General features: G+C 44.0%; 6 protein-coding genes across 6 annotated transcripts; 5 read left to right on the top strand and 1 right to left on the bottom strand.

Annotated features, from left to right (window-relative positions):
• Nucleotides 1–527: 527 nt before the first annotated feature.
• ATNIH1004_006708 (SRPBCC family protein) lies at nt 528–1169 on the bottom strand (the record flags this gene model as incomplete). The annotated part of the gene is made up of 2 exons (XM_033571335.1): nt 528–827; nt 897–1169. The coding sequence occupies 2 exons, from the start codon at nt 1167–1169 to the stop codon at nt 528–530; spliced, it is 573 nt and encodes a 190-aa protein (XP_033424650.1).
• Nucleotides 1170–1447: 278 nt separating this feature from the next.
• On the top strand, nt 1448–2476 carry ATNIH1004_006707 (class I SAM-dependent methyltransferase; the record flags this gene model as incomplete). Its single annotated transcript, XM_033571334.1, has 3 exons — nt 1448–1463; nt 1721–1866; nt 1919–2476. 3 exons carry the CDS (start codon nt 1448–1450, stop codon nt 2474–2476), a joined length of 720 nt encoding a protein of 239 aa, XP_033424649.1.
• A 2553-nt stretch (nt 2477–5029) lies between these two features.
• On the top strand, nt 5030–6922 carry ATNIH1004_006706 (uncharacterized protein; the record flags this gene model as incomplete). Its single annotated transcript, XM_033571333.1, has 1 exon — nt 5030–6922. One exon carries the CDS (start codon nt 5030–5032, stop codon nt 6920–6922), a length of 1893 nt encoding a protein of 630 aa, XP_033424648.1.
• Nucleotides 6923–13658: 6736 nt separating this feature from the next.
• ATNIH1004_006705 (uncharacterized protein) lies at nt 13659–14133 on the top strand (the record flags this gene model as incomplete). Its single annotated transcript, XM_033571332.1, has 2 exons — nt 13659–13961; nt 14044–14133. The coding sequence occupies 2 exons, from the start codon at nt 13659–13661 to the stop codon at nt 14131–14133; spliced, it is 393 nt and encodes a 130-aa protein (XP_033424647.1).
• Nucleotides 14134–18099: 3966 nt separating this feature from the next.
• On the top strand, nt 18100–18507 carry ATNIH1004_006704 (uncharacterized protein; the record flags this gene model as incomplete). Its single annotated transcript, XM_033571331.1, has 2 exons — nt 18100–18172; nt 18236–18507. 2 exons carry the CDS (start codon nt 18100–18102, stop codon nt 18505–18507), a joined length of 345 nt encoding a protein of 114 aa, XP_033424646.1.
• A 686-nt stretch (nt 18508–19193) lies between these two features.
• Nucleotides 19194–20017, top strand: ATNIH1004_006703 (uncharacterized protein; the record flags this gene model as incomplete). The annotated part of the gene is made up of 4 exons (XM_033571330.1): nt 19194–19500; nt 19617–19640; nt 19710–19861; nt 19913–20017. The coding sequence occupies 4 exons, from the start codon at nt 19194–19196 to the stop codon at nt 20015–20017; spliced, it is 588 nt and encodes a 195-aa protein (XP_033424645.1).
• Nucleotides 20018–22803: the final 2786 nt, after the last annotated feature.

The following is a 22803-nucleotide window of genomic DNA, read 5'->3' as shown; positions in this document are numbered from 1 at the left end:
GCATACACTGGATTACCGAAACAAGATCTAAGGGCCTCTTTGCCCATGCAGTGTCAATGGGTTCAATCGGCATGCGGCTGAACTGAGCATCGGTGACCGTGGATCCCTCCTTACAGTGTCTTTGTTATGATTGATACTTGATCACTCCGAATTCGACAAATTTAAAAAAAAAAAAAACGGAATGATGAGTCGTATGTATCTTGTACAGTTGAGCGGGATAGGTCATAATACGCTTGGTCTGATTCCTGTGCTATAGAACCCTATATACTCTCTCCTCGATTGCTAAGATATTATGTTAGACAGGGGGCGTATCACGTTGCACCAGTCCATCTATTACCCACCTATCTATATTATATTAATAGTGGCATAAAGAAATTCTGTCCATCATTCATGTATTTCATATTGCTAAGCATACCTAAAATCACGATGGTACGTGGTTCAGTCGACAATAAAAGGGAGTCTGAACAAGAGCAAGGCTACTTGGACATGGCTTCAAAGCATAATTAAAACAGAAAGCAACCCGTCAACTACTTGGTGTTTTCCTCTTCTCTCTCCTCCTCGGCCAAATTCTCCAGTCTCCCATTCTTCTTCCACGTCCGGACTAGCTCAACAGTCTCCTCGCAGAGGCGCTTCGCAAGAGATCGATAACCAGCGATGACCTCCTGCTCAGCCTTACTGCCAGGTTCGGGAGAGTCCTCCCCCATGACCAACTCGTAGAAGAGCGTTAGATATGGGTCGAGCTCTTCCTCTTCTTGGGATGCTGATTCGCAGCCGTATCCTACCATCATTGTGGTTTTAGCGCCGCTCTCTCGTGTTGTTGCCAACAACTAGAGGTACAGTTTGGTCAGTGAGAATCCAAAGGAATTTGAAGTTATTGTCATCAGGGTACCACTTACATAGAGATTATCCTGGAGAAACACATCTTGGGTCATACGCTTTCCATTCTTCGCATGCACTCCACCGTCTCCGATCACGATCTCACGCACAAACTCGTTGCGCGTTCCACCCGCCAGTACAGTACAGTGCTGAACATGGGCTGCAAACTCTCCTGGGTGGCGAGTGCCGCGTTTGACTCCCTGCCAGAGCTCAGCTCGCGTCAGTCTCTCCTCGGGAGCGACCCCTCGGTTGGCAGCAGTAGTGTAGGCCACGTTGTAAGTAAAATTAGGCATTTTCGATCTTATTCAGGATTTCAGAGAATGGATTATTGCGCAAGGTTGTGTTTTGAACAGAATCCATGCCTCACTTGTACATCTAATACCGCATTCTTGTGTGGTTGTCTAGGGCTCGGTGGCCGTCGTACATCCCCGCTCTACTCCCCTTATCTAGAAGCGGGCCGATCTGAATGCCTTACGGCGATGAGGTAAAGGATTTCACTTAGTAAGGGCCCTCGGAGAAGGCGTTAATGTATTCAGTGCTCCAAAACCACGAAGGTCGCGTAAATAATAAGATGTCTAGCCCGTACTGTAAGCTGTAGTTTTCAAACGACAAAAGTCTCCGCAGAATCCGACAGTAAAAAACAGACGATTGCACTGGATTTATCTTCAAAAAAAGCTATACCTACCTACAGCGCATTTATCTCTTCGACTCTTATCGTCGATTTGAGAGGATGTGTTCCTCCGACAACGCCTTTGATCATGATCACATAGATTCAGAGTCAGTCTCGCTCATCCTCAAATCTTACTATATAAATATACTGAACAGCCTTTGCATGTCAGTCCAGGTCCGCTGTACCAGGAACCATGGGTCCGAAGGCTTCTTCAACAGATCCAGAATTTTCTCCAGGTTAACAGCGACTGGCTTGGGATTGATCCGTCACGGCCTCAGCGCGTCCTCGATTATGCCTGTGGGAATGGTACTATATCAAGCGTAAGTCCCCGTTTTCCCCCTTGTGCGAATGTTGACCTAACTGGCTTCTCAGGCCCTTCTGACTACCTTTCCAAACGCTACTTTTCAAGGCATCGATATCTCCACTTCTCAGGTCCGTCGTTTCAATGATGAAGCTACGAAGCTACTGGGTGAATCTCCAGACCGCATGTTTGCCATCCAAGGCGACCTCTACAATCCGCACCCTGTCTTGAACGAGGTACTATGGTCTGAATTTGACGTCTGTTTAATCAGCTTCGCTCTTCATCACACCAGAGACCCGGTGGACATTTTGACACGACTACAGCAGCGGGTTCGCACCAGGGGTACGGTTGTCGTTGTCGATTTCCTAAGACAACACTCCGGAGCTCATGACAGTCATACTGCTGAACAGCAAGAGGGCAGGGACCAGAAATACGATGCGGCAGATATGGTCAAGTTGCCCCAAGGGATGAAGATATGGCCGGGGTTCACTGTGCAGGACATTCATGCTGATATGACGAGTGCGGGTTGCGTTGACGTTGACGTGAGAGAGTGTCCAGAGCCAGTCGATGGACCTGAGGAGATACAAGGATATGGTAGAATATTTATCGCCAAAGCCACTGCTACTTAGTGGGGACTGTCTAGTAAGGGAAGAAAAGTGATGCCTTATTCATGCAATATATATTTACACAAGCATACTCCAACCACACCAAACCTCCCTATACTCTACCCATACCCAGATCTACTCAAATCATACCTCTATACCTAAAAGAAAACCAGCCCCCTAATACCCTTCTAAACCACCATCCTGACCCTCAACTTATCCGCCCCTCCACAGCCTCCCCCTCCCTCCCCCTTATCACCAACCTCTAAGGAAATCAGTGACGATGACGACGATGAACCAATCCGTGTAAACACACGTCGGCCAATCCATCTAACTGATACCCAAACGAGTACTGCAACCTCCAATTTCCCATTCGAGAGTGAATGTACAGCTATGAAAACAAGGATCAAGTTAGAGCGGCGCAAGAAGGCCAAACAAAGGTAGGACTTATATACGGGAGCTGTTTACTGGTCTCCAGAACCTCCTTAGGCCAGTGGGTATTTATCTATATCCTATATTATATGCGTTATGTGCATCCTACTACATCAGTTTGTTCCACCCAATAGTGCAGATAGGCTGGCCGTCGGGATGGGATTCGGGATCCCGAGGGGGTCCTCGTCCCGTTCCAAATTCCCATGGGATCCTGGGGGTGGTCCCGAATCCAGTCCCACTTCCCAATAGTGTATAATTTAAAAATAGGATTTCCCTAAGGTCGGGATATTCCCATTCCCTTCCCATCTATAAGTTCGATCCCGTTTCCTGTCCCATTCCTGAAGAGGTAATTCATTTAATCAGCAAGAACAACGTTTTATCTCTTTATCCTACAGCTCATCAACATGCATTATCATCATCATCTAATATTCAAAGTGGATTTGAAGCAACTAGTCTAATCGCTTCATACCCAAAGAGAGTACTCTGAAAGCTCTCTATCAAGTTAAAAACACCAACAGCTCCATCTTCTGCTCATAGTAATGAATCATTGGCCCAGGGAAGACACTGGGGATATGATATATACAGCTTGAGCAGTAGAAGAAGCGCATTCAACATCTCTGGATTAAAAAAGCAATTTATCACCCTCCATAATGATCCAGGCAATTGATAATATGATTAAGGGTGCAGAGAAGGATATGCAGGAAGCTATTCTAGTTAAACATCAGCTACATCAGTTCTATACAGCGCAGGGGAAGCAGAAGAACAGAAGAAAAAGAAGACATCTAGAAAGTTTATTCAAGATGGGGGTAGTCTTACTGGCTTTGAAGCCCAACAACAAATTGAGGAGCTGCAGCAGGAGAAGGAAATATCCAAGAAACAACGAAGGCCCCAAAAGTGTAGCAACTGTGGCCAAATTGGCCATAACCGGTTGAAATGTCCGAGTAAATAGCTTTAATTTCATTATTATCTCTTGATTTCATAATTATTCATGGTGGTTGGTGGTAATGTTGGCACAGGGGCTGTGTGCTTGAAAAGTGACACTCGGTGTCCGTTGACACTCGGTGTCCGATTACGTTAATTTCAATATAGTTACAGTAGTTAATATATTTCTTGGCGGGTTTTGTATTTAGGTTTTGCTCGACCAAGAACACGTTTACGGATTCTGACGAGGTCTAGAGCTTGTCGCAGCTTAGTTGGAGCACAAAGTCGTGGTTCCTGTTCCTAAACTTTGAGAAAATCGATGTGTAATATTAGGTTTAGGGCTTCCAACTAATTTCCAAAATAGTCAAAAAAACCTCAGTTTTCTACCTAATTTCTAAACTAGAGGACTTACACTATTGGGGTACCTTTCTCACAGCTGTTCCATAATACACCGCCCAATGGCTGGTCTAGTTTGTGCTCCAGTACATAGTTATGCTCTAAAATGTCTCACTATCCACACCCCCCCCCCCCAAGTGTTGGTCCCGGCGTCTTGATTTTCAGCGTTTCGGATCGTCACCCTGAATAGCTTCTTACTGGGTCATTAAGATCTGTGTTTGATTAGCCTTAAGTTAGGAGCTCAGCGGCTTAGTAGTTTACCAATCCGGTTTCTCTTTGTTCCTGCCTTTTGTGGGGTTTCGGCGTCTTCAGTTCGTCGCCTGCAGTCATCGAAGGCCACTTCATGCTCTACCCAAGCCATAAGTTATATACGGCCCGGTCCTCCCTTGAGGTTGATTTGAAGGATCAATTATTTCCAGCGCGATATTTCACTCCCTCCCTCTCTTTTACTACATATCAATCCACCTGCTGTCTCAATTTCTATAGCCCATAAAAAGATCGCACCTGCGAAGCAAGAATGACGATGGGAGACCCTGCTGTGAAGAGAGGTAACACATCTGCTATTTCTCTATGCAATAACCCTATAAACGATAAGAGGCAGGAAATCTCCTATACAGCATCTGTATTATCATCATATCGCCAATTACAAGATTTCATTGATGGGACTAAACATGTTATTCTTGATGGAGAGTCACTCAACCTGAGTTCCGTGTTCGCTGTTGCTCAGTATGACATCCCTCTTACACCTTTTATTGTGTGATGTTAATTAAAGTTTCTCATAGGCTCAATATCACTGCAACGATTACAGATAATGACTATCTTCTGCACAAAATGAGTCGGAGTGTGGATTTTCTCCATAGCAAACTTGCTGAGGGTGAGACTATTTACGGTGTCAACACCGGCTTTGGAGGAAGTGCAGATACCCGCACAAAAGACTATTCCAGCTTGCAAAAGGCTCTGATCCAACATCACAATACAGCAATATTGCTTCCTAGTGATCGAGGAATGAGATATTCTCTGTCATCGAGCCGGCAGCACCTAAGAAGCCATTCTATGCCAACTTCGCTTGTTAGAGCTGCTATGCTCACGAGATGTAATTCTCTGTTACGAGGTCATTCAGCCGTTCGGCTCCGGGTTATCCAGCACATCCTTACTCTCCTCACGAGTGGCATGACGCCCGTTGTTCCACTGCGGGGCAGCATTTCAGCCTCAGGAGACCTGACCCCCCTCGCCTATATTGCTGGTGCACTGGAAGGGAACCCCGATATCTCAATCCACAAGGCTGTGGATGACCGCTTTGTAACTGCAGACGTAGCTTTGGAAGAAGTCGGATTGGCACCGCTGGAGTTCGGGCCCAAGGAAGGCCTGGGGCTTCTGAATGGCACAGCATTCAGTGGAGGTGCAGCTAGTCTCGTGCTGTTCGAAGCCAATCAGCTAGTCCTTCTATCCCAAGTACTCACCGTCATGGGTACGGAGGCTCTTTTGGGTGCGAGGCAAAACTATCATCCGTTTATAGCGAACTCCCGGCCCCATTATGGGCAACGAGAAGCAGGGACCAATCTATTCAACCTCTTAGCTGACTCGAAACTCGTCGCCACACTAGCCCACGGGCGAAATGGCCCCTATGGCACAGGACTGGCCCAAGATCGATACTCCCTACGAACGGCAAGCCAATGGATTGGTCCGCAGCTTGAGAATATGGGCCTGTCTCTGGAACAGGTCGTATGTGAGCTTAACTCCACGACAGATAACCCTCTTGTGGATCCAGATGAGGAGCAGATCTATCACGGTGGTAACTTCCAAGCTGCATCAGTCACCTCGGCCATGGAAAAGACGATGAGCGCCATGCAGATGTTGGGAAAGATGATTTTCGCTCAATGCTCTGAGATTATCAACCCGGCATTGAGCAACGGCCTCCCGCCCAATCTCAGCCCCGATGATCCAAGCCTCTCCTTCGCATTCAAAGGTGTCGATATTAACATGGCATCATACATGTCCGAGCTGGCGTATCTCAACCACCCCGTCAGTAATTATGTCCAAACTGCCGAGATGAGCAATCAGGGATTGAATTCCCTGGCTCTTATCTCCTCTCGCTATGCAGCAGATACCGTTGAACTACTGTCCTTGATGGCCTCGACGTATCTGTATGTGCTTTGCCAGGCGCTGGATCTTCGGGCCCTTCACCGGGAGTTCGTCGACGATGTTCAAAAAAAGGTGGATAATATTACGGCTGCACTGTGCAGATCGGCTCTTGGGGACCGTTTGCCTGTGACGCAGAAGGCAGTCTGGGAAGAGCTGATGAGCCACTGGTCCCGAACAAGTTCTAGTGACCTTTTGGACCGTTGTGAAGCCACGGCGCGCTGCTCAGTTGGATTCCTCTTTAATGCTCTAAAAACAGGCGACAGTCCGTCCTGTAACGACTGGCTGATATGTCAAGATTGGGAGGTCAATATTTGCGAGACACTGAAGCAGACATACGCGATAACACGAAAGAGATTCCTGCACAAGCAAACCACCAAGACATATCTGTGTAGTGCGTCACGAAATTGCTATAAATTCGTCCGGGAGAGTCTCAATGTCCCGATGCACAAGGGCATTGTCGATCATCCTACATATCATTCAGGCGATACACATAAGAAGGAATGTATTGGATCACAAATTAGCAAAATTTACATGGCACTGAGGCAAGGCCAGGTTCGCGACGTGTTGCTTCGGTGCTGGTAAAGTTGGGACCTTACAGGAAGCATCTCCTGAACAATTTTTGTGACAGTCGCACGGTAGTAATTGTCTCCAGGCAAAACAGACAATTATTCCAATAATTAGTTAACTACAATTATCGGAATTGCCAGACTTACTGAGAACTGCTATCTAATCACAAATGATCGAATTTATACTGTGTTTTTCTTTACAAAGATTCAACAAATTCGATTGAACAGATTTTAGGTTCAACATCTACGACGTTTATATCTGACATATCCATAGATCAAATAGCAATAAGTGATATGGTATAAAATTTACAAATATTTCGGATATAATTTGTTGTTGTTTTCATGTATTTAGGAAATCAGGCCTTCATACTTTAGTATCATATTCATTTAGCTATTTTATTCCCCACTAAGAGTCCGTATGAATGCTTTAAAGGTGAGAAACTGCCAATACTCGGCCCATCGCCCCCGCACCGCTTCCGGTTTGGGGCCTCCCCGGCTCAACAGGATTTTGTGCTCAACGGGAAAAAGTCACAAAAAGTTCAATTATTTGACCAATTTAGCCACCACAACGGGGTCATCTAATATAACTACATCTTCCAACATTGGAGTAGGCACCATAGGATGCCTTTCCCTAGGTGAATTAACTGTAGGGCTACGTGGGGTGGTTTGGCACTGTGTAGGAACCTCTGTGCCTAAAGGCACCTTTGTTCTTTGCCTCCATTCTTTCTCAATCTCCTTTGCTATTCGGGCTCCAATTTAGCGATTGGCATCCTTAGTAAATAGGGTCCTTATATATTAACTCTCCGACGTGTCTTCTTAACCTTCTGAGGCTCCTTGGTGTGTAAAATGCGTGATATATCCTCCCCATGTTGAGCTGCAACCTCTGCCTATATCAGACTGTCTTGGAAAATTGACTCAGATGAGTGTATAGTTTGCTATGCTCCTCCTGTAGAACATCTAGTTTTCTCTGTGCTTTCTTAATACTATGCCGCAGTTTGGTAACTGTTTTAGGTGGTGAGGTAGCTGGAGAACTGGATAACAGTGGTGGTAGAGGGGTGGTGTTGTCAAAGATTTGAAGCTCTAGGGAAGGAGACTGGGCCTTTTGCAAAGGCCCTAATATAATCTCTGGTTTGAATGGATAAATGCCTGTATCCAAGAAGGAAGAGCGTATAGTACGCTGTTTAAATGTAGCTATTCTAATAGCATGAATCTCCCGGAGAAAGTCTCTGTTCTCCTTAACAGTTCCACCCCATTGTACAATTATATTGTTGTTCCGCCGGTGGTAATGCTTATAAACCTGGAAAGGTTTACCATCCAGTGGTTGTAGAAGATGTGTGCAATAAGGTGGGAAACTATAGGCAAGAATCTTATTGTCCTGGAAGTACTGTAGGAACTCAAGCGTAAGATAAGAGCCATGGTTATCCATAAGAAGCAGCCGCCAATCTCCAGAAGGTCGGTGTTTTGTTGATTTATTAAAAAAGCAAAGCCAGTCATAGGTAATTGAATCATTAGTCCATTAATTAGGTGTGGGCGCAATTCGATAGTCATCTGGAAGTGTAGGTTGTTGATAATACCATGCCTCCATATGCCATTGACCTTTTAGAATGGAAGTATGGGCTTATTACCCAACCATTTACAGCAATACACTCAATTGTAGTCACTGTTTCTCCTGATCCCCCAGTTGCTATATGTGCTGATTTATAGCGATTAGTAGTACCCACATTCTGTGCGTTTCCTTGACCCAACTGGAAACCACTTTCATCGAAGTTATAAATATTGGCTGGACGGATTTTATACTGGCGAATTACAATCTCCAAACAGTCATACCAAGCCTGAGGGGTCCCAATATCCTCTGCCTTAACTCGCTTATTATCCATGGGTTTTTGTTTTAAAAAATTGAATTGTGGAGGGAGGCGTTTAATAAAGCGATAGACCCAAGTATGGCCAACGGTAAGCTCCTTTTTACTCCGAGAAAGGATTTTATTAGCACACTGTTCAATCATTTGTGGAGTAGGTGAAGCATTGGCATTATCAAGCAGACTAGTCCATTGAATTAAGGCCTCCTCCTGGGCACCATCAAGCACTTTATTAGTGCTTGGGCGAGTTGACCGAGAATTTCTCCCCTGAATTCTAGCGTTTATATAGCACATCAAATTCACGCGACAATGGTGCGATTTTCGCGTTTTTTCTACTGGCATAGGCTGTGCAGGTCTACTTAATGCGATTTTCCATTTCAATATATTTCGAAGCCATAATGTGGTTGTAAAATTGATGAAATAAATGAGGAACTGGATGACCTTTTCCCGTTGAGCCCAAAATCCTGTTGAGCCGGGGAGGCCCCAAACCGGAAGCGGTGTGGGGGCGATGGGCCGAGTAGCAGTAATACAGTAAAACACGGATATAAGCAACACCTAATATAAGAAAATCTCCAATATGAGCAACGGGACACGGTGTCCAAATTGATTTTACATATAAATATGCTTATATTCGAGTCACAAAATTGCTTATTCAGACCCCACGCATTCCACTTCAAAATGGTCAAGAGGTCGCGATGTGCTATTTTAAACAGCCAGAAGGCTGCCCTTCGAGCTTAATACAATCTAAAGCCTTATCTCTCACTAGCGGAGCTTTCTAGGTGGTTTTAAGAGACATATAAGCAGCCGATTGACCGCTCCTTGATTAGCCGGATTCTTTTCTCCCAGTTTGCCTTCCTTGACGATATTAAAGCGTATCAAGCAGAAGATAAGCGACGCTGTACAGAATCCTGGCCAGAGCTGGAAAAGGCATTGTTTGGCTGGATAAAACAGGCTGAGGGAAAGATAATAATATCCCAGGAGGTTATTCGTCAAAAAGGGAGGGAGTTCTAGTCGGAGATCTATCCAGAAAAAAAGATGCCTTAGTTTAGTAATGGCTGGCTTCGTGGCTTCCAATCACGCAGGAATATTAAGCAGAGAAGTCTATTTGGTGAAGCTGGAAGTCTATCTAAAAATGCAGCTAGTAAAATAGTCTTAATCCAGCGCTTCCTTAATATATACGCGCCTCAAGATATCTTTAACTGCGATAAGACAGGTCTATATTGGAAAATAATCCCAGACTGGAGTTTATCTACATGCTAAATTCCTGGCCGCAAGAAAAAAAGGCCCGAATAACTGCACATTTTTGTTGCAATTTAGATGCTTCAGAACTCCTTCCTATCTAGATTATTGGGACAGCTAAACAGCCAAAATCCTTTGCTGCAGCTGGTATAAATATTAAGAATCTTGGCTGCTATTGGCGCTATAATAAAAAGGCGTGGATAACTGGTGATATATTTAAGAAATGGCTTCTTTGGTTTGATAAGAAAATGCAAGGCTGAAAAGTTGCTTTTTTAATAAACAATTTTTCTGCTTATAAGGCTGCATTTAAGGAGATAAACCAACAACTACAGATAAGTAGTTATATGGCTTCCAGCCTGTAAATAAGATATTAGCCTTGACCAAGGGATTATCCTACATGGAAGGCATATTGAAAAAACAATAGGTTTTATATTTAATACTTAATATAACTTGGTTTTATCCACTGTCTACTATAACTTTTTGCAAGCAATTATGGGCAATTTCTGCCTGGGAACTTGATCTATTTAAAATACAGTAGAAACTGCTTTAAAAGGCTCTTTCTTTAAAGATAGTAATAGTTATTAATAAGAACTTATAATAAGATAAAGCAAGGACTTAAAGTTAAGCTCTCAAAAGTATCCGTGATATTATGATATTAATCAGTTTTTGAATCCTCAGACGAGCAGGTTATATAGTCTTATAACATTATTCTGAGTTTTAAGTAGTTTGCACCGGCGAAGCTGTGGATAGTAATAAGGATAGGGATTACAGCCTCTACCAATAATTAAGCTACAGAGGTATTAGAGGGCTTAATAAATTGCTCCTTTATCAGGAACAGCAGGTTATGAGATAAGGACCTTATCCGGTTCTTATACCAGGAAAGGCTCCTTCTACAGATAAAAGCTCAAGCACAGTGCCAGGCTGATATCCGGTCATTCTTTACCTGACCATGCAGTATATGCCTTGTATCTAATAAATAATTATATTGATCAATATAAGCGTTCTTCCATTCAGTATGGTGCAGTAGAGTAATATGGATCTATCTATCTATCTATCTATCTATCTATATATATCCACTTTTCCAATATAAGCAAAATCCTAATATAAGCAAATTTAGAGCCGAGCCGCTTTCGTTCCTTATATCCGTGTTTTACTATATTCATACTCAGATCTCTCAGCTCTACGCCGATTGCCGGAACAGGTCACGGTCTAGCGGCCGGGCCCACCGCCAGGGTAGTTAGATACAGGTATGTGATCAAGCCATAGGATGAGAAAATTCAAGTCCAACCTCGCCCCTAGCCTTGACCACCATATCCAGCCGCTCTGCATTTCATCACTAACAATCACCTCGTCCGCGTACACTGTTACTCCGCCTAACTCGCTGGTCGTTGGTTCGTGTCATACCTGTGCATCGTGTTGCTGCAACCCCAAAGGATTAGAGGTGTGAAGGTCTCGTTTTGAGTAAAATTCTGGTTGCATATCGGAGGCGTGCAGCTACCGGTTATGTGGCGCGATAATGGTGTCTTTCAAACTCCTAAATTGGCAGAGGAATCGTGTCTGTAGCATAAATTGCCAATTGTGCCAAGCCAGCGGCAGCTGACATGACGTCTAGATACCACCGGTATTCAGGACAGCGCGGGATCATGATCAATATTGGTTCTGCGTGTGGTTGAGTGTGTGTTATGGATAACTGTCAGATATACCACTACACCACAAAAAGAGAGCTGTTTCAATTTGCATGTAATAATCTGCCGTATTCAAGAATTCGCCCAGCCATCAAAATTCGCGCAAGTTAAACGTATAGCGAATTTAAACCATTTCACCGCGTTTCGACCAAAGGCGCATTCGATGACCAGATCGTCATCTAGCCCTGCATACTATATAGCAAGGTTAGGCCCGTGACAATTGTCGTTGAACACTATAGAAACCTAATACAATCGATCTTTATGATTGATTTAAAGACAACTGAAACATGGAACCAACCAACTGATTAATGAAAGGGGTTGTCAACTGCGAAGGAAGACCTCTCTATTGTGTCTGCCAAAACGGGGCAAAAAAACAAGGGCGTGCTAACCGATCCGTTTTCTGCTATTACTTTCCGCCTCTTCACATGTCCACTAATCTACCTTCTGCCTTATTCTACCGCTTCCTGACCTTTGGTCTGTACGGGCCAGACCGCATTCCATACCATTTTTGGAATTCTGGTCTAATACTCTTTAGGAAAGACATGCGTAGATAAATAGCGCTATTCCCAAAGAAGTTTAACAGAGTCCTCTTCCGCCAATAGGTTCTGTAATTATCCCAGATTGTTTTGAGCTTTAACCGTGGGCTTCGTGGTCAGCAAGTGAACCTCCGACGTCAGGAGAATTTCTTCAAGATTTAACATGAGCTGAACCGCCTCTACCATCTACGATACGATGTCTCCCATGTGACTTCTTAGATTGCCCAAATTCTCTGGCTGTTTGGATCGTCTATCCCACTCGCCGACGTCCGTACTCCCGAGGAAAGGCCATAGTTGATCGATCTCCGGCTATCACTGTACTTCCAGCTTGCTGGACTAATCGACTCTTCCATGGCCACAGGTTATATGGTGCTAGATGTATTGCTGCCCCATGACCTCTCTAAATGCAAACTTGAGGCTACTGAGAACCCCACTCTACCTGGCCAGAGCTTCCCACAATCCCGCCCTCTCGCTTTCAATCCATTTCGGGCGAGATAGAGGACGCAAGGGCACTACCACTGGTTTCAAACACGGAGGGTCCTTTGTTTGATACCGCCACATTTGGGCGTGATGCCATGAACACACTGCTTGAGCCAGATCTGGCAATATATATCCCTCCCTGATTTACATAAATGGGACATCCGAGAATGTTCATGATCGCTCACTATCTGCGAGTAAACTGAACCCACTGGATGCGTTGTGGGGTGAGATGGCATTATTTGGAGAATAACATACGGTGATACGTGACAGAAGCAGTATCTAGAAACCCCTCGGGTTGACTACGGTTTTATGTGCAAATGAATATAGTTTTAAATATATGAAAGAGGGTGGGGAAGGTATTAAGAAGCCTTTGGAAATATGACACTCTCTGGCAGAAGATGGAGAATTTCTCAAGATACACACATAAGACGACTTCCCAGATGATGCTACAACCCAGCATGTCGGAGATATTAGGTTCAACTGCTGCCAAACTAGTGAGATGACCCCAATTTCATTCGGGTGTAAATCCATCGCAATCATCTATTTATATCAGCTCGACCCCCGGTCCAACGCCCCGCACTCAGATGGGAACAATATCTCCCTAACATCCAGAAGGGTACTGAGGGCGGATCCCATCCAGTATTTCACACCAAATTTAGAACAAGAAGTTGGGGCTAGGTATTGGATCTAATATGTATATTAATGTCGTATGGACTCGTATTCAACTCGCTAGCTTGATTAATATGGGTCCGAATTTTGAATACGAATAGCAATTCCAACCCTTTTTCAAATTGCCGATCTATGTCAGATCGTCGAGAAAATGGTTGGAAACTGATATAATTGACTGAGATAGGCATAAAAATATAAATACTTTCAAAAGAATACTCTCTGTTCCTTACTTTCAAAATATCTCAGCTCTGTCCCTATCTTCCTATTTACAAATATATTGGCTCATCATGTCCGCGTATGACGGCTTCGTTCCTGTTCTCGTCCATATCACAGATGACACAGACGTTCACGAGGTCGCCTTGATCGACGAAAATATTGGATCTTTCCAGCAACTTGCAAGCTTCTTATACCAAACACTCCGGCCCAGGATTCCGGATTTCTATTTGCCCAACGGAGAAAGGAGAATCACCGAAATCTTCGTGGTTTGGCAACCTTCAGATATTTTCCCGATGGAAACTGCAGTTGTGGATGGAAACATTAGAGCTGTCCTTAGACTGCTTGCAGCACGCCGAGGAGTCGATACTATTCGTGTATGGCTTGAAGAAGTTTAGACTAGAATGGAGGTATTATGAGGAAAACCGGATTTATAGGGCTCTACTAACTGTAATCTAGAGTTCGAGTTCCTATTCTGAGCCGGGTCAGGCTAAAGATGGCGTTTTGACAATCCGAGAAGTGCTTCCCCAGATCTGGAAGGCAATTTAAATCTTGAAAGTTCAGAAAGAGAAATTCTAGTTTCTTGTCTACTTATCGACTGCAGCTCAGCTATTAGAGGTCTAATGGATCCAGGACCTCAGAAACACTTCGAACGATACAGAAAAATGATCAATAGAGATGTTAGTTAAGATAGTAAAGATACGCCCTAATGGTTACATACATAGCTGGATTGCCGTTTGAATGGGTACAAGGCACAATGGGATGGCTTAGGCCTTGTATTACACGGGCTCCTAGATTTACACACGGAATCGAAATTAGCATCCTTCCACGTCCTTTTAATATTTTTTCATCAGAAAATCTCGGATGTGCTTACTTAGGTATAGCCTTCCTGTGCACCTTTCTTGATAGAATAACAAAGAGAAAGAGTATAAGATAGACTTGACATTCAGAGAATGAGACTAGTAACGAAATACAAATCTAGGGCGCAAAATATGAAGAAATATCCTTGTAGTTGCCTCCTACAATACCGAACACTAAGTGCTGGTACGTCCTTCTCCGCAATCGTAGAGAAAATTGGGGTACGAAGTCCTATATCCGTAAGTGACTGCTCTAGTAAACAAATGTAATTCCATGGAATTGTTCTTTTCATATATAAATTCGGCTGCTATTTTAATTGCCCTCCCGAGTTCCATACTGATATTCGAAAAGTGCTCTGTAGATGAGTCAGCTTCAGCCGATGCTGGATCTTAAAAAGCACCTTGAGGCCGTCATTTACTGCATGAGTCATTCCAAATTGCAGTATTCGGGAGTGTAATCAATTTAACTTGTGGATAATATTCTGGTTTTGAAGATGGTAGACAGCCATCGTTTGCGCTACAGTGCCTCTAACAAAGTAACTATTACTTCCAATCAACTCTAGACACGGAGAGGTGTCCGTTAAGGGTAGACCCATGTTAGGGTATAGAGATATGACTGTGTTACATACCATGATATCTCTCGGCCACGGGCGAAAGATAATGCATTTCTTGTAGAAGCTAGCTATAATTTGTAGACAGAGCATACTAATATTCTCCACCCAATGGTTGGCCTAATATCCTAGTATAGAAGCTAAAAGAGACAAAAATCTTCAATGCGTCAGGGAAGATCAGGGTATTGCAGATATTTTCTGTAGGGCTGTTCACGATCTTGCGATCCTGACGATCTTGGCAATAATTATCGCCACCCCCTGGTTTACGCGATACTATATCTCTAGATCGCGATTCGCCAAACTTTCCTAATTAAGACCAGCTAATTACTCTGGAATAGTTAATTATCTAGAAGTATTTGTAAAGGACTGAAGCCTGTTTAGTCGCTCTTCGGGCAAGGAGTCGTTATCATGATCATCGTTAAGAGCCAGATAATCATGTCGTATATAAAGCGTTATCATTATATCATTATTAGGGAATGTCATGATAGATAATAATTAAATCTATGAAAATATTTGCTGCAAAAGTATGAATACAGAGAAAAAAAGAAAGGCTGATGTCACGTGACTTAGAACCATTTGATGGCCTGCGATGATCCGCTGTGCGATCCGTGATAATTATCGCTGACCTTGGGCTTACGCGATGCGATCCGCGATCTGCAAATCATAGCGATATTGCATCATGAACAGCCCTAATTATTTAGCATGATTGTGCATAATCACTAGTTCTATACTCATACTGGAAAAGATACATATTACATGTTACATTACCCATGTGCATGCCCTCTGAAGCACCCCATTTACTATACTTTAGGCAGGTGTTTGATTCCTTTTTCTGCGAGTTTTGTTTGCCATGTGGAATACCAATAGCCGCCATTCTGAATCACTGAGCTCATCACTGGCTTCGATCACAAGATATGTTCATTTCAGGGGGTCCAGTTTTCCCTTTATCCAATGGCACCGACATCTCTATGTCGGAAATATCCGCTGTATTTACTAAGAGTGGGGCCATGTGCAGGATATGGTCAAGATCATGAAATGATGCTGCTAAATGCACCTGAAAATTGAATACAGATAGGTAGTTACTCGATTCTTGTTGTGAAAACCTCGATACGGTCCACGGTGCACAGGGGAAATGGGGAATAGGGCAGGAGAAGCTATACCAGCTACACGCACGTAGCCTACTAAGGAGCGTATATATTCAACGTCTCATCTAGATGCCACACCCTTCTTCTCTTAACTGGGATAGAGGATTCGGGGGTTGACACCATTGTGCGTAGCCAAGGCGCTAGGAAGGAATCGGTCCGAATACCACTTCAACAATTCTCTTTGCTAGAGACGGAGAAACCTGATACGGGTTCTGGGCTGAGTCGGGAGCTGCCTTACTACTCCACCGGGGCCCAATTTTTGTTCCTTGCAAATCCCGACGCTCGCTTCTGGGTCACCGATACTGATGCAATAAGGGATTAAGCAGGAGAATGATGCAACTCACTTCGTGGGCAACTGCTCCAAACGGTCTACACTATTTAGAACATAGGCCATGGAAATTTTTAACAATGGGCTCTCTGTTCCTCCATTCCTCATGGCTCCAACTGACGCCAGGATATCTGTGATTATATATACGACCGATCATGGCCATTGCATTATGCATAGTCTGCCCATCACGACCGTCACATCGTTGCCTTCTCGACGCACGCGGCCCTCTTTCCATTCCTCACTTTCGAGTAACTACTCCCCTGGAGGTCAAGATGGTAGACTTCTCAAGGTGGATCAACAAAATCACAGGATCTATTTATTAAGGTAAGTTAGAACAGGTACTCTAGAAGGAAGTAGGGGTAAGTTATTAGTACTACTAGTAGCGGTGTTAATTATTACTGGGGAACAGATACAGCCACATGTCTGTCCCTCCTGCTACCTCCCTGTGTACTTATTTTGGTTCACCCTTTCCTAAAACAGTCTAGCTCAACAACCTAGTCCAGTGATTACTAACCTTTTTAGGCAAGTCCTGCAGATGGTGCCAAGCTGGTAGGTGATGAATAAGAAGGCATGTGATTTATTCTCTAAACTTGAGCTGTAACCTGAAACTTTGATTTGTTTAGGAAAGACTAATCTAAAATAGGAAGGTAGGGGGTGTGGCAGACAGAGGTGTGGCTGTATCAGCTCCCCTTTATTAAGAAGATTTAGAAATACACCTTATAGTAAGGTGATCTCAATAGAATACACTACCTCCGCCCGACAAATACCAAAAACAACTTCTCACTAACAAGCACATGCAACGAATCAAGTAGCGCGATAATTGAGGAAACTCCTGATGGTGATGATAACGTGTGGGTTCTGGACTCCAAGGTGCTTTGACACTAAAAGTGACGAGGCATGGTATTAGAGTATATTAAAAAGGGAGTCTGGAAACTCTTATCCGCGAGGGAAGAACATTTTGTTATTTTTGGGGGGTAGAGACTTATATACATAAATCGGATAAAGAATAGTCATATCTTACTAAGACTAAGAACAACATATTAGTGGATGCATTTATGAATGAACGGCGTACAATCCCAACATTGGGTTCGGAGTGGGAAAGCTTAAAATACTTTACCAGGTAGCAGGTTGAGACGTTCCATGTATCGTCCTCCGGGGCTCCCGTACTCCTCAGTAGGAAGATGTATGAACCATAGGGCAGACTATCGTTTTTAATGGTTCGCTTAGAGCCTTGGGTGGATAATTGCAGATGGTGAGGCACGGTCTCGTTTTCCCTCCAGATGAAACGCCGGCTTCAGGTACTCGAACCTTATTACTTGTAATCCCGAGCATAGAATGGGTTAGTTCGCGTGAAAAAAGACAGGGTAAATGTGGCACTCTGATGTATGAGAAAAGGCACTAGGAGATCTACTTTTGAGGTTTATGTTCACTAATCAGCAAATATACAGAGTATAAAGACCGGAACGTCCCCCACATCTGCTCTTATTCGAGCACATTTAGAAGCACGTCGATTATTTAATATTTATCTCAATTCACTTTTGTATCCACCTTGAGCACATTTTCTTATCGTCACGATGCAACTCCTCCTCGCAATTGGTGCCTTTGCACTGGCTCCCATTATCTTGGCCGCCCCGGTAGCAGACAAAGGTATGGCTGGAAGCCCTTATTTACATTTATGTTGGTATACTAACCATCCCAATTCATGTATAGCTGTCGACAAAAGGCAATTGACAAACGCCCTCCTTCCCGAGGATCACTCAAAATATGTGGATAATCAGAACTCGGGGCCTCTCGGCAATATTGGCGCTACCCTCATGATTGGATTCGATCATGCCAAATACACCGTCGACCCTCCCAGTGCCGCCAACGAGTTTCCACCGGATCAGTTCTCTGAGGGTCGCGATGCCCATCGGAAAGCCCATTTGGCCATCTATGAAGCAAGCCAGGGTGGGGGGAGCAATCAGAACAACCAGGCCAACTGAGCTGGACATATGGATATTAAATGGCTACATATATTGGCCATTATTATCCCACCCAGTTAACTACTTCTGACCGCTAGCTATGTTAGAATAATCTCTCTATGTGGCCAGAATTGTTGTGTTTTAGTCCGTCCTTTTCTAACTGGGTACACTATATATTGCGAACAGTTTAAGGTGAAACCTAATACCTAATAATATTGTTTGACGTTGTCAGATGCACCATTCTAAGCTCCTAGAATATACATCATCAGCTATTCTCTATTACTTTAGTCAATCTGAGTCCAGCGCGATCAAGACCCGACATGGAATATAAGCATGTTCGCATTTAACCATCTTTTATTTTTTTTCTAGTTGCATCAGCTATTTATGGAGAAATGTTACCTACTAATTTCATACGTGTTTTATAGTGTTTCCGAACACCTTAAAAAAGCCAAGTCTATCTAAAGAAGATACAGCTCTATATTGGACGCGCTTCATCTTTATCCCATTAACAGTAGCGTAAATAGGACGTTTCTATCTGTTGTGGTTCAGAGAAAGATTGATTGTTGTATTCTCATTTGAAAACTTGAGGGTTTATATACATAGTGAACACCAGATTGATTTTCAATTAATTAGGTTCTAGAATCTACTGTGAAACTCTTCTATCAGGTCGAGCCTTGATTCACAACAAAACAAAGCACAAAACCACAATGGCCGAAGAAGGCTGGACGGTCACCTGGTCGCGTGCCTCAGAAGAACTGCTTACAAAATGGAAATTATTTCTCGACCACACAAAAAATTCCAACACACCCGGCGAGCCTCAACCGCCATTAGAAAAGATCCTCTGCGGAGCAATCATGAGCGAAGACTACGATCTCATCCGAGCCTGCATCTCGCACGGGGCCAAGCTAGATGGCTGGGTATACGTTGCCGCACGCCGGGCCTTGACGTTGGAACTGCTGCAGATTCTCATCCCCGCCGGATTCGATGTGAATTACAAAGAAGATCGATATTGTTGTGAATCTATAGTAGGTCAGAGGAATTGGCATTGAATAGAGAGAACTAAGCCATTGAATTGGATGAGCGGACTTAGTTAGTACACAGGAATTTCGTCTGTGGGAAGACATATATAGGCGAGGACTTCGCCGATCATTCGGGTAAGTTAATCCTTCGGGCCGTTCCCATATTCATAACAGATATGGCGGCTATGTTGCCGCGACGGCTAGTAATTAGCGGTAATCTAGAAGAGACCAAGTACCTGGAGCATGGGGCGGACCCAAATATCAACCCCATCGCGGATCTCTATCCCGCACTAAACTTGGCGGTGCAGAATAATAATGCCGAGATTGTCGAGTTGCTGATTCAGTATGGTGCCAAGGTGAATGGATTGGGGGTGTTAGGGACAGTAGCAGGGTACCGACAATTTTAGATAATGGAGTGTTTGTTTCGTCATGGAGCCGATGTGAATAATGATGCGAAGGACCGGATTAAGGAATATGTTAAATATATTAAGGGTGTGACTACGTTGCATTAGGCAGCTAAGGCAGGACATGTCAATATAGTGGCCTTTTTGATTAAACAGAGGGCAAAGGCTGATCTAAGGGATAAGGAGGGACGGACGCCCTGCATGGTTGCCTAGGAGAATGGTCATTAGGAAGTGGTAGAGTTTTTAAGTAAGCTTTAAGGATAGATACTTATCTGCTAGGCTGGTTCATGGTTTTCTTTTCTTTTCCTTTTGTTGAAGAAATGGTGTTCGGATAGCGCCTTCGCTACGTACAACATTGTCGATTCCCAAATCCTCTATCCCAGTTGATGAACAACATAGTGAATTATCTAGATAATACGTTGAATATATATCTAGTTGAATATATACGCTCTTTAGTAGGCTACGCGCGCGTAGCTGGTATAGCTTCTCCTGTCCTATTCCCCATTTCCCCAGTGCACTGTGGACCGTATCGAGGTTTTCACAACACTTTTCTTTTCTTTTCTTTTCTTTTGACTGGTTGCGTAAAAGTGAATAATAGTTTTTCTACAAGCTCACGGACCCCATTTAGCTGCTACTACTGGTGGGTACCAACCATAAAAGCACATTCTGAACGCTTGTCAGGCAACAGCCGTCTACCAAAGCAACAACACAAGGCAAGCGACTTGGAGTAGCGGCAAACGAGGCCAGTGGTAAATAATTAATAGGCTGGAATAATATTTTTTTAGTGCTAAGACCCATGCAAGGCTGTCCTAGCGCGCTGCACAGCTTACTGGGAAAACAACACTACAAGGACCATAATCCTGTGTACTGAATGGTATGAAATTAATACCTTTTAATAAATAAAGTAGTGCTATTAGGCTATACACAGACCCTTGCCATAGAAAATAATAAACAAGAGGCCTTCCTGTATATAAAAGTGTTTTGTTGTAAAGTATCAGAGAAGCCGGCGCCCCTAAAATCTCCTGGGATTATTCCTATCGTTCATGGGGCCCGCACTATTTGGTGCCACCAAGAGATCATCATTCTACCTGCCTCTGACAGCCGTCTATGGCCGATGGTGTGGTGCTATCGCAGGGCCTCCACGGGAGGTTGGAGAGCGTCCGTGCATTTTTTAATATACCTGGACTCGTCGGATTCACCAAGAGGATCGGCTTTTTCTGGGAGCGTCATTAGGTGGCTATGATTTTAACCCTGAGCAGACTGGTACCTGGGAGAAGGAGATGAAAATGGGGCGATTTATCCCTGTCAGGCCTTGGTTGGAAACAGTAATATTGTTATTTGTAACTATATATATTAACCACCACTACTACCGTCTTGGGGTTGTTTTGTACTTTGGTGTGGTACATCGGACCCTGGCAGCGAATGTGACTACACTACAGCCTTAATGTAAAACTATTATTAGCGTGCCGTGCTGTTTTTATTGCCTGTCGAAGATGGGATTTATCTGTCGATCCCAATAAATTTGTTAGCATCACACTCGCTGATGGGGCAAATATCTGCTCAAGGCAGACAAGAAACGGGATACTCCTGCTCAGGCCCATAGGTATAGCAAGGAATTTCTAATCTACGTAAAGACTAGTAGATCATCTCCTGCCGAATGTCGTAATAGCAGGGGAACCCCCGGACACTCGACACCAGCACAATTGCGGCACAACAGTCCTGCAGCGGTGAATCGGTGATTGGCAAGGCAATCCATATAATATACTACAGCAGGGACTGCCACCCGTCTACAAAGCGCTTAAAAATTCACCAACAACAAGTGACAGATGTGGATTGGCCGGTGTCAGTTAGGTCGAGCATGAAGGGGAACTAGAAAGAGGGGAAAGGCTGTGCTTGGCAGGCAACAAGCCATTGATTACACAGTACAAGGATGTTGTGGGATATCCACCCAATTGCTGCTGTGCCACCAGCAACTAAGAACTGATCTCACTTAATTGATCCAAGCTTCCGGGTGGGCCAGACCCACAGAGATCGCGGTTGATCATGCGGGGTTGGTTATCATCTTCATAACCGAGGGTTTACCGCGGTTAACCTCGATTAGTTCTGAATTATATGCGATCCCTCCTTCCTCTCCATATTGCTCCCTATCCTACTTCATCGCTCCTAAGCTATAGAGCCTCCATCAGCTGGTTACTGACCCTTACGCTAACAATTAACAGTTATTAAACTGTTTTATTATGGAGCAAACAGTAGACTGTCTGTAAATACATTTTTTCTAAATGTGGTCTACTACCCCTCTTGACTGCTATGTAGACCTGCTATACACTAATAATTAATCCCCAAGCGCAATTTTCCTAACCGGAACAATGTAACATCGATTAATAGTACACTTATTACTCTACCTGGCCAGGAATAGTATCCCTGCTTGACACCAGTAGAAGCCATGCTCCACACTGAGTCCATTGCTTCGCGCAGAACACTCTTGGTCTCGTCCTCCACCGAACGCCGCTGCCGTTTGTTAGAAGGACCCAAATAAACGTCATCGGGTGCAGGCCGCCTGCTTCCACGCCGCAATATTGATTATAAATATGAGGGGCAAGGGCACGACTGAGACACAGTGAAGGCACGGCTAGCACGGTAGACAGTCGCTAGAGAAATACTAGTCTCTGGTACAATTTGCCAGGGGTATATAACCACTGAGCAAATAATATCTATGCAGATCACACCCAACCAAAAATAAGGCATCGCCAATAAAATCATACTCATGTTAAACAACCGAGCATATGTTATTCGCCCAGCACTTTTGTTAAACCTCCCCAGAGAATCGCGAAATAACTACTTAAACCAGGTAGAGATACCATCTCGGGGCAAGTGACTCAGATTTATTACAGACG

This window comes from Aspergillus tanneri (genome assembly GCF_003426965.1).
Source record: "Aspergillus tanneri strain NIH1004 chromosome Unknown AapTan_7_pilon_pilon_pilon, whole genome shotgun sequence".
Lineage (NCBI taxonomy): Eukaryota > Fungi > Ascomycota > Eurotiomycetes > Eurotiales > Aspergillaceae > Aspergillus > Aspergillus tanneri.
This window is presented reverse-complemented; position numbering and strand designations above follow the sequence as displayed.